At 40.4% G+C, this 12,528-nt stretch overlaps 1 protein-coding gene across 1 annotated transcript in view; it reads left to right on the forward strand.

Moving 5' to 3' along the window:
* The window catches only part of LOC150077830 (sialin-like), a 60,933-nt gene extending 53,885 nt beyond the window's left edge, over positions 1–7,048 (forward strand). The window contains exon 10 of the mRNA XM_090384377.1: positions 6,782–7,048. Within this exon, the coding sequence (XP_090240503.1) occupies positions 6,782–7,048 (267 nt within the window). The remainder of the gene's footprint in view (positions 1–6,781) is intronic.
* The last annotated feature ends 5,480 nt before the right edge of the window (positions 7,049–12,528 follow it).

Raw genomic sequence — 12,528 nt, forward strand, 5'->3', positions numbered from 1 at the left:
AAAATCTTACAAGATCCTTTAGATCCCAACCCTCCATGGTCTGCTATCATGCCATCTTGTGACAATTATTTCCAACAATGGGGTAAACACTCCCTATCAGATATAAATATCAAACAGCTACACATAGCTCATACTCAATGTTATCCCGACTTCATTAAAATTTATACGGATGGATCGAAGTCTGAAAGTGGAACGGGCGCAGCAGTAGTACTCCCCGATACTATCATTTCTCTATCTCTCCCAAAAGAGTGTAGTAGTTACACTACTGAATTATATGCCATAAAGCTTGCTATAGAACACATTTTCCATATGTCAATTCAAAAGAACTTAATATACACAGACTCGCAGAGTTCCTTATTAGCCTTGCAAAACAACTCTCCGTCTAATCACCCTCTAATAAAGCTCATTAGAACAGAGTTGATACGTCTGAGAGAGCATCAACAAAAGATTATTTTCTGCTGGATACCTGGCCATACTGGAATACCAGGAAATGAAATTGCGGATGATGCTGCCAAACATCCATCGAGAGCAGCCCCAACGAATTCATTAGTACCATTCATAGATTATAAAATTAAGATCCGAACTATATGTAATGGTCGATGGACTCTGCAATGGCAAGCGCAAATTCATAATAAACTTTTCCAAATTAAACCTGTACCAAAATTATGGGCTTCCAGCCCCATTGCAAACAGACAAGAAGAAGTAATTCTGGCCAGAGCCAGAATAGGCCATACTCATTTAACTCATCTGTTCCTCCTGTCAGGGAATACCCCTCCTCAGTGTAACCATTGCCATACACCACTCACAGTCAAACACATACTTCTGGAATGTACTCTATATAATAATGCTCGATTAGTATCATTCATTTCTCTGGCAAGCTTAAAGGAACCTTTGTCACTTAGCCATATCATAGGCGAAAAATCAAATCTCACAGAATTCTTTTCCTTCTTAAAACAAATAGGTCTGCACAGCCATTTCTAACTGTCTCTACATGAAACAACACAGGCAGAATGAATCACTTTTCTAAGTGCAATATGGCCTAAGTAGCCATTGCACTTAAAACCCCATCAACAACAACAACAACGTTATTTTAGATTAAGTCTAAATCAGGAGTTTTGTTGATATTAATATTTTTGCAAACTTGTTTCAATTCCTGCTCATTAAATAAATCTTTAGCATGAAAACCTTCATATGTATTATTCAAGTACCTTATTTCTCTCTGTTCTGCATCTCTGTTTGGAAACAAAAGTTGAGTACCAGTCTTTTGTTTCATCCCCCCCCTTGCTTTATCGTATGCAGCAAGGGACTGAATTGCAATTTGTTCGTTACCAATTTATAGACTAGGCCCCGGCGGTTAGTATTCCCAACCCAGTGAACTAAGTATTTCCATGAATTTAATTTACTTAAAAATATTGCTTTATTATACAAATTCCTTTTAATTTTATACACACTTCCCTGTAATATATACACTGGTGTTCAAAAGAAAGTGCATCACCTAAGAATTTCACATTTCTAACCCTTTTTCGCGATAGTATGTTACATTAATGACACAAATAGAAATATAAACAAAAGGTATTTATTAATAGTTAAGGCAAAGCTAAGTAATATTTGATAGGTGCTCTCAAACTATTCCAAAATGAGCATTTGCAACCTTTATACAACAGTTTTGATAAACATGACAATTATGGCTGAAATGTTATCAGAAGCCCTCATTTGCTTCAGTTTATCACTGCAAAACAAAATGAAAAGTTCACCAGGTGCAAACTAATATTTCGTTGAACCGCCTCTGGCCCTGATGACAACAGCACACCGTCGAGGCATTCACAAGATCAATTTCTGAAGATAATCAACTGATAGTTCGTGGTTCCAAACACAAATTATGGCTTCCTCAAGTTCACAAAGAGTCTTTGGTTTCTTTCTGGCAACTGGAGATTCCACACAATGCCAACTCTATAGGATAGCCGCTTCTCTATAGGATTGAGGTCCGGGCTGTTTCCTGGCCAGCTAAGAGTTGTAATGGACTGTTCTTCCAACCGTTTTTTCACCTGTAACAAATGTAAACGCATTACTGTCGAACCTCTAATGCAGAAATGAAGCTAAAGTAATTACAGAAGTGTCTACTTACACTTTTCGCCCGATGACAAGGAGCAGAGTCGTCCTGAAAGATGCAGTTACTTGGCAGGTTGAAATGATCTCTAATGGTTGGCAGCAATTTGCCTTCCAATATAGCAGGTATCCACTGGCATTTACGGAACCTTTTATAAACTGCAGGTGATACGAAATGTACCCCCATACCATTTGGCTGGTAGGAAATTTCACTGTAGACGCCATACAGTGAATTTCTTCTCATCCGAGAAAATAACTGACTTCCACTGCTCGGGGGGTCCATTTGACATGCTCCTTACACTAAATTAATCGGGCCTTTTTCATTTTTTTAATGAGGGGCTTCTTCTTAGGACGACGGGCTACAAGTCCATTTTTGAAGAGGCGTCTTCTGACTGTTACTGCACTTGCTACCACTCCTGTATGTTCTTCCCGTGTTCTTTTCAGCTCAGACGAAGAAGCTTTACGGTTTTAAGGCATCAGCGCTTCAAAACGCGACCCTGTTTTGGCGTACAGACTCGTTTGCGTCCGGTTCCTATTTTCCTATCAGCAGAACCAATATTCTTGAGTTTGGAAAGAAATCTGCTCACTGTCGACTGATTACAAGACACTATATGTATGTATTTATGGTCGCCGGTGGCCCCTAGACATATGTCCAAATCCACCTGTTGTCACTGTTCTTTATTGTTTCTTTCTACATAGATAGAGAGCAGCCAACACTCTGGCAACCACTACTCGACCCCAGGCACGGGGCCACGAATTAATCTGTCTGTGCTAGCTGGACACTATATTATTATGTCTAAGATGGCACCTAGACTTCCGTCTATCTCCACCTGATAAACTGAATTTGTGCAGAACCTCTGCAAAACAGACCTGTATAACAGGTCTCTTCACCACCAGGGAGCAGCTGGCACCTGCACAGCTGCTCCCTAATGGCCGCCCATAGTCACTTGGTACTGGGACTGGTCTAGTATTTTAGCAGTGCCTCATGCACAAAAATCCCGCACCCACCGGAAGTAGTGCTATACCGGTGGGTGCCAGCAATCCTGATCCCAGGCTGCCCACACCTGAGAGCTGGACACTATAAGCAATATGATGGGAAGAACATCCTTCCTCACGTAAAGCAACAAAATAGCACTCTTTCTTCGTGGTGTCAACTGCACGTAACTCGCCATCCTGACACACGCAAGGAATGACTGCAATATTTGCGGAGCTTATATAGCTGAAAGTAACAGCTAATGCAATATTACGTCATCACCTACGCGTGTCAATCTTATCTGATGCAATCCTTAAGAAATATTGCCATATACTTACGTTATTAGGACGACAGTTACAATTCTAAGGAGTGATGCACTTTCTTTGAACACTAATGTCGATTCATTCGTTCCCCAAGTTCTGTGTCTCTGATATTGTTTCCTAGCATTAAAAACATCCCTTCTCAAAATGGCCAATTCCATATTCCACCATGGTACTATTTTTGATAACTTCCTTCTTTTCTAGCAGAGTAAAAAAGAGCTTTGTACAAAACATTTTGGATGTAAAAATTATATTTTTCTGAATTCAGGCTATTCATATGTCTACCATCCACTGAATTAAAGTCAGTATTAATAGAATCCAAGGGTTAATGGAATACAAACCACTGGCTTCCTTCCGTAGAGTCCACTTGAATTGAGCCATCTTAACACAGTCCGTTTGGAAATGTTTTCACATGTGGCCGCAACAACCTGAAGAGACAGCTGACGACATGATATGGTAGAGTACCGTCTTGCTGTTACGGCCAGATAGCGGTCTGTTCTGGTTTACGTAGCCCTCAGACGACCTTAGCTAGCTCTTCTTGTAATGGTTCCTGTTTCCTGAAACTGCTTTCGTAGTGCCGAGACGACATTGCCTGACACTGCAATCATGCCACCTCCGCCTGCGACTGCCTGACTTCAAGTTGTCCAACTGCCCGCCATCTCAAAGAATCAACTAAACGATGATGACTTGCCATCCTGAGTATTGGAGATGTGGCTATCCCACTGGGCAAGCCAAAAAATGGGAGTGATGTGATTGCAATCCCGTGGTTTTACGGGCATGAATAATTTGCATAACGTGCGGCTCCGTAAGGTGGTAGATCGATTTCTATTGGATACTCAAACTTTTCGTGCCAGGATGCCTATTATATCAAATATTTGCTTTCGGCGATATTGTTCACAATAAAATATTTATGAAGAACATTTTGGCTTACACTCACAGTATACTTTTCAGATGAGTTCTTTGGACTCACCAGTGATTACCTTTGTTTTCTGAATTGTAGCGTCTACAATTAACATTAGAAGGAAAAAGTTGAATCACATTGGGCCACTTGATGTCCATGGGTTAATTGTTGATGACCTCGGGTTGCAGACAAATTGAATAGGCATTTTTCATCAACATTCACACATAGGGAATTCTTTAGGGAAGGGGATGTCAGAAGTTTCTCAAACTCTAATGAGGAGGTAAATGACTGTGATAATTTAAAGGAAAGCGGAGGAGAAATTGTTGAGGGTGGACATAAAAAAAGGCACCTGGGGTAGATGGAATCTATCCAATTATATTAAGGGAGGCAACAAAGGAGGTAAGCAAACCCGTAGCCATAAGTATGAGAGCATCCTTGGAATCAGGTGATGTCCCTAGCGACTGGAGAAGTGAAAATACGAGTATATCCCTAATTCATAAAGGGGATCAAAAGGCGAATGAGTAATTACAGAACTGTCAGCTTAACGTCTTTCCAGGGAAAATAATGGAATAACTGGTTAAAGAAGTAATGCAGGCCCATTTGGATAGGTATGCAGTTACACTGTAATCACAGCATGGATTTGTCAAGGGGCGTTCTTGTCTAAAAAATCTGATAGCTTACTATGATGCAGTGACCAAGGAACTGAATGAAAAACTGGAGTAAAGTGGCATGAGTAAGTTACTGCTATGGATAAAGGGATAGTTAAGTGGAAGGAGATAGAGTAGTTATTAATGGGCACTGCTCTTTGTCGATTAATGTTATTAGTGGAGTTCCAGGGTTGTGAAGAATTTTTACGGGCCGTTTTCACAACGTGACTGAGTTAGTCGGTCTCAGGCGAAGGTAGCGCGGTTTTTATCCCGAAAACTCCGGTTTTTCATCAGAAAAACAGAAAATCGACCTCAGAACACAGTAGCGTTGTGTAGCACAATAGCAATTTTCTTCTCTAATGCTCGACATGCTCAGAGGTATACTACTTTGTAAATCGTCCTGATTATTTGCAATGACTAATTGATTTTTATGTTTTTAGGTAAAAAAAAAATGATAAATAAAATTTATCATTTTTGTAACACAGAATACCTTACCAAAAATATTCGGACACCCTCCCAGCGGCGTTAACTGTGTGAACGAGATGTAAAAGCAGGAATAGGTTTAGAAATGTGCAGGCAATAGCAAGACGTCACAAAAAAAAAAAAAAAAAAAAAATCGGAAAGAATCACATCAAAGACTTACAAAACAGTGGGTTCGAACTTAATCGTTGGATCCATATCAGCAGTATGTAATTGCGTAGACAGCTACATAATGACATTCTCACCGTTTGAACTTCACAAAGTTAATCGTAGCTTATGTTGTAAAAAGATGGGAGAATGATATGTGTTAAGAGTTATGTCCTATGGTTTGGTTTGGATTTTATTGGCGCATTAGCAACTAAGGCTATAATGTCCTATGGAGCACAATGTTCAGATCAGACGGTTGAATATAGTCTGGTGAACGTCATCTGCATTAGTACATTGTGTCCACACTGAAATTCGGAGGAGAAGGGTTATGGTGGGGGTTGTTTCTCGTTGTTCGGACTCGAACCGTTACTTGTAGGGCCAAAAACTGTCAATGCCGAATCATACAGATATCCTGTTCAGTTCCATGAAAATCACCTTCAAACACGATAATGCCCCACCTCAGACAGCAAGCGGTGTAAAAAGATGGTTTGCAGAAAACGAAGTCCAGCCCGGTCTGGCCAGTACAAAATCCAGGCCTGAATCCGACCGAACATGCGATCAGCACACAGTAAAATCAGTAGTGCCTCTTTTACAGATAAACTAGCGACTGCACTGAAGAAGAATAGACATAAATTCCTCCGCCTGCCACAAGGAACTGGTCTAAAGTGTTCTGCGTTGGTTGGATTTAGTAGGTGTTGCGTTGTAGGGTTGTAGTCTGTGGTCAGTTTACTTTTTATGGACGAGAAACCCGAGTTTCTGGGATTGAAAACCATGCTATCCTCGCTGAGACCGACTAGCACAGCCACATTATGAAAAAGACCCATAAAAATTTCGCGCGTCAACGATGGGATTCGAACTCAGGTCTTTACCACTAGGTGTGGTGAGGGCGATTATTATATCAACTATGCTACCCACGAGGGCGTGTGTTCCGCGATGGATAGATGTTATTACTAAAGCCGAAGGTAGTCCTACAGCTTATTAATCTGTTCATTAAATATCCTGTTTTTCCCAAATGTTATGGTACCAGAATACTTTTTGATAAAGTAGTGCATTTTCGATGTAAACTTAATCACAAAACTGCTGGATCATTACATAACGTAAGGATAAAGCATTTTAACTTATATTGTGTAAAATTTATAAATGGTAAGGAATTATAATGAAATATATTTTAATTAATGTTCACTTTAAACTTTAACATTATTTATAGGAAGGAGAACACCAATGGGATTATATCTTCTACATCACTTCCGGAATGTACATTTTGAATGCCGTCGTATTTTTAACATTTGGATCTGCTGAACTACAACCGTGGGGCGATCCAGACAATCAAAATCGTTTTCATCATCGAGGACAAAGTGTAGGATCGACGGGATCATCGATGTCCCTCGAAGTTCCATCTTCTTTCACGTGCTCGGAGTCCAACTTATCGGACATTGTGCCACCAATGGTGGATAACCATCTTAATCGGACGTGATTGTTGAAATGATGCGTGGTGTGGCATGATTTCATCGGATGACCAGCAGACTTCTTATGGCTATATGTGCAGTAGACCTACGTAGGAGAACCTTTGCGCAGTTAAGCTTATTTTATGGTGTGACAGAATAATAACACTGAAAAAACGCTCCGAGAGAATAATGCAAAAGGAAATTTTAATAATTTAAATAACTTCTTTGGATTATTAGTCGTGGTATTCCTGTGTACACACTAATAAATAATATCGATTTATTTTATTGGAAAAATGACACAATATTTGACTGTTGTGCCATCTGATCAGAGAAGTTAGAGAAATGGCTGGGGGCACATACACTGTACTGTTTTATATCCAGTCGTTTTTATTGAAAACATTAAAGATGAAGAATGATTTTTCCATTGCTATTACGTTATTGACCTCTTATTGTTTTTCTTGTTATTGTATTTCTATTAGTTTGATGTTAATACAATTTGGAATGGCTTGATATATTAAATTTCATGAAAATTCGTCCACTGGGAGTTAAGTTATTACATGAGGACGGACGGATATGGTAAAGACAATAGGCACATTATACATATAGGCGAACGTGACTAAAAAAAAAAAAAAAATAGAACTATGTGTTTGAAATCCATGATTATTTATTCCGCTCGCTTGACTGTAAATAAAATTCAGACATTTTAGGGATTCAGTAAAATTGTAATATGTATTTGAAGAAGGAAAAATAGGCAAAGAAGGCGTTTTCCTGCTTCTTAAGCAAGAAACACATATTTAAAAGAAAAGAAACTAATATACCAGGCTTTTTTGTAAACTTTCTTGAAACTGCTTGTTAGTATTACATATACTGTATATGTATCTTGTTTAGTTTGTTTTATGCTGAATATTGCAATTATCCTGTTTTTCTTTCGTTCCCTAACGTACCATTTTTAGGCACGTTCGCATATATATATAAGGTGTCTCAAAAATATTGGTACAAACGTTTAGGGGAGGTAGGTAACATCTAAAGGAATGTGAATCGCATAGGAACCCATAACCGGAAACGTCACCGTAAGTCGGTACACGGCGCTGTTCATCAGTTCGCGAGAGGGAAAATTTCTGGTTTACTCATTCAAGCAGTAGTCGCCGCACGAAGAGCATGCATCGATATACGAACTGTGAGCTGGCAGATATGCACCTAGTGTATGTATTAGCAGAGGGCAATGGACGAGCCGCTCAACGAATTTATGGGGAACGCTTCCCAGACAGACATGTACCGGACCACCGTTTGTTTGCGCGTGTGCATCAAAATTTGTGCGATTATGGGTCAATTAGAGGTAACAGGAGTAGTGCGGGCAGAGCACGTTTGACGCGAACTCCCGCCATGGAAGAAACTGTTTTGAATGCCGTCCAGAATAATCCTACTACCAGCACACGTGCCGTTGCCTCTGCCTTAGGAGTGTCTCGTTGCAGTGTACAGCGTGTCTGGCACGACGATTCCTTACACCTCTTTCATCTCCAAAGGGTTCAGTTACTGCTCCCCCAAAATCATCCTGCACGTGTGGCTTTTGCGCAGTGGTTTCTCCAAGAAAGTTTTCAACAAGACTTGAATTTTCCAGCCTATGTTTTGTTCACGGATGAGGCTTATTTCACTCGGGAAGGCTTATTCAATCAGCACAATGCTCATGTGTGGGCTCACGACAACCCACACGGTGTGCGCCCCCATGGGGCACAACATCGCTTCGCAATATGGTCGGTGACTGCTTAGTCGGCCCATACCTGTTACCATCCCGCAGGAACTCCGCTAAATATCGGATCTTTCTTGAACAAGTTCTACCAGGGTTACTTGACGATGTTCCAGTAAATGTGAGACGCAACATTTGGTTTCAACATGACGGGGCGCCTGCCCATTATGGAAGGTGTGTTCGTGACCATTTGAACAGGCGTTTTGGACGTCGATGGATTGGCCGTGGTGGACCCGTTGCCTGGCCCCCACGCTCACCTGATTTATCGAGCCTTGATTTCTTTCTGTGGGGAGCTCTCAAATCCATCGTGTATGAATCGCCTGTGGAGACGGAAATGGAGCTCGTGGCGAGACTCGTCTGCGGTGCTGCTATTGTCAAAGAAACTCCAGGTGTGTTCGACCGTGTCCGCCAATCAATGTTGCGTCGGTGTCACGTATGCATCGCGTGTCATGGTGGAACCTTCGAGCATCTGTTGGAACATCATGAAATGCATCCATCTCGTACTCCATTGTTAATATTATGTCAAATAAATGTTTGCCACTAATTACTGTCCTTGAGGTTGTCACAGACATTCTCTCAGATATGCCAGACAAGCTGTACTTGCCACCTGGGAGTCTAAAACGGTGATGGAACCGGTTCCCGAGGCAGTAGGATGGACGAGTATTCAAACGTTGAACTGGCCGACATGCACCTCGCGTATGGAGCTGCGGACTGTAACGGGCGCGCCACTCTGCGCTTGTACTAGGAACGTTTCCCGCACAGGCGTGCTCCTCATCATACGATTTTCGCACGTGTGCACAGAAGGTTACGTGAAACTGGTTGTTTCACGAGAGGTACCATGAATCGAGAGCGAACGACGAGGACGCCAGACAATGAGGAGAACGTCCTACGTCTTGCAAAAGGCAATCCGAGTACGAGTACTCGAGCGATAGGCCAAAGATTGGGTATTTCCCAATCCACTGTATGGAGGATACTGTCAACAAACCAAATGAGTCATACCATCTGCAACGCGTCCAATCATTGGAGCCTGCGGATTATCCACTCCGGAGGACTTTTGCTACTTGGTTTCTTCAACAGAAACGGTTCGCAAATGCTGACTTCCAGCGGGATCGCTGTTCACGCGACCTTCCGTTCAACATTCTCTACCGCATGACGAAGGCATTTCGGACCCTGCAATGCTATGTGATTCCGATTCGTCTTTGTGCCCCCTACACCTCCTGCAAGTTTGTCGCACTGGTAGTGAATCACCCTGTATAATATACTATACTAAGCTATATCTATTGTTTTCACTATGTCCGTCCGTCTGCATGTAATAAATCGACTCTCAGTGCATGGATTTTCAGGAAATTTATATTTCGGTCTTTTAAAAAAATTTGTCGAGCGATTTCAAATTTCAATAAACCGGACAAATAGAAATCCGGCAATTATTATTTAATTTTTCTATACAATTTACATGTAAAAAAGAAATCCATCGATTAAATGTAGTTTTAATGCAGCATTAGCGTTAGACAATCTGTGAGCGCTTAGCATGCACATTTTTATATAAGACTCGTGGTGTCGCTTGTGAAGGGATGCATATACGGGTACAGAAAGAGAAAAGAGACTTAAAAATTATATTGGAGAAGAGTAATAAATATTATAGTCGCAATTAAATTATATGGCAAAATTTACGTAAACTCATAGTTTTATTAAGTGTTCTATAAATTATCTTAGTAAGAGATAACTATATTTACTTTTCACTTCTGTTATTTTTTTCTGTTTGCTGGATGAAAAACCCGAGTTACCGGGAGAAAAAAAAAACATGCTACCCTTCCCTGAGACAGACTAGCCGACCGGGCTAGCCAGGTGGGTAAAGTGCCTGCCTGGCAACCCAAAGGTCGCGGGTTCGAATCCCGCCTCGGGCTTGGATCAAAGTACTGCAAAAACCTTGGGAGGTGCACTATGGCCACAGAAGCCGATGCGCCAACAACTACCAAAAAAAAAAAGAGACAGACTAACTCTGAAAAAAAGGCCCAAAAATATTCCTCTCGTCATCCACGGGACTCGAATCCAGGTCTTTTTCACCGGGTGTGGGGAGAACGGCCATTCCATCAACTGTGCTATCAAGGAGGGCAGTGTAGGAGGGCGGCGATCTTGCCAACTGTACTACCCACAAGGACAGACGGTGACGCTATGTTAATTTCACAATTACGCAAATATTATTCAAAACTGAAGAAAATATCATTCGATTAGTAATCATTGTGTAACACCAGTTTCAAATTTTTTATCATTTTGTAAACTGTTGCCACATGACGATTACTAACCGTTGCCCTACAAGTCGACCGGTGAACAAACACATTTTATAGATAGAATACACTGGTGTAATATGATAGTAATGCACTAAGATATTAATGTAATGTAAAACCAATAACTACAATGATTACACGAACACAAGAAAGGTATAGAGAATATACTGTATTCTGTGCCTAGAAAAAAAAAAAAAAAAACTAAGCTTTATATTAATTTCTAAACAGCTATCGATTGTTTGCAAACCCGAATTTCTATTATGGAATACTGTTTCCCTATCTGGAACGGCTGCCCCAAAAGATCTCTTAAGAGCCTCTACTCTGTCCAAAGTAGTAAAGTCAGTTTAATTCACTAAACTCCATCTCATACAGACGTTCAGAGTCTGCAATATACCTATTCTACAATGTCCACGAGCATTGTTCTTCTAGCATCTATAATTACGTTTCTCTCTTCCAATTTCACCATTCTATCCCAAACCAGTCCAAACAAGTCATTGTCAAGTTACCGTTCAGTTCCAAACTCACAGAGCCAACTTTTCCTTTTCTTCATTTACGAATTTACAAAGCTACAGAAATTCAAGTCCAATATTAACAAGTACCTTCCCTTCTGGCTTCTCAAGGAACATACTGTACGTTTCAATACCTCTTGTTTGAGGTCATCAGAAAAAAATAATAAATAAAACCTGAAAATAGAAGATCTTAAAAAGTTCGACCTCTAAGTGATATTACTATTTATCAAAGCTCCTGAAATGTTTATTTACTTATTTTAATGAATAACTGTAATGGAAATATCAAAATTTATTAAAAAAATACACGCTCTATGGCTTATCTTTTCTGACATCTTCCTATTGTGACATCCGAGTTTCTCTGCCCTTGACTCTGATGACGTAAGAGCTATCTGGCTTAGGTAAAATGCGTGTTACCCGTCCACTGATATATGCTGGCAGTCTGCTTATTACAGTAACATGAGTTACTGGTAACTCATTCCCATGTGATAACAGTAACATTTCTGTAAGAAAATATTTATTTATGACTGACGTTAGGCACACTTCAAAACAACACATCAGCAAGAGGAATTTAAAAAGTAATTACGGCAGATTGTTCTTGTCAGTGTAATCCATCAAGTTTGTTCTTTTTTTTTTTTTTAGCGAGGTCAGGGAGACTGATCACAATAAACAAGGGAGCACAAGGGAGAATAATACAAGTTGTTGCTGCTGTTCTTGGATTTTAGGCTTTTCCACCCGGTATGCTACCCACGAGGGCAATGATACAAATAGAAATTGCTTCAGATGTAGTCATACCACTCCAATTGAGATGCTTCATCCTGCTGAAAAATGATCTTAAGAGGCATTAATTCTTCGCATTAAGATATTTTGTGATTTCCTTTCTATTTTCTCTTTTTTTTTTTATGAAAACCCCAAACACGAGAGGTATTAGAACCTATATTACTTAGTACCGTGCTTGGGTTGGAGGGTGAGAA

This window comes from Mastigoproctus giganteus, chromosome 11, assembly GCF_048544385.1.
Source record: "Mastigoproctus giganteus isolate SK-2022 chromosome 11, ASM4854438v1, whole genome shotgun sequence".
Classification (NCBI taxonomy): domain Eukaryota; kingdom Metazoa; phylum Arthropoda; class Arachnida; order Uropygi; family Thelyphonidae; genus Mastigoproctus; species Mastigoproctus giganteus.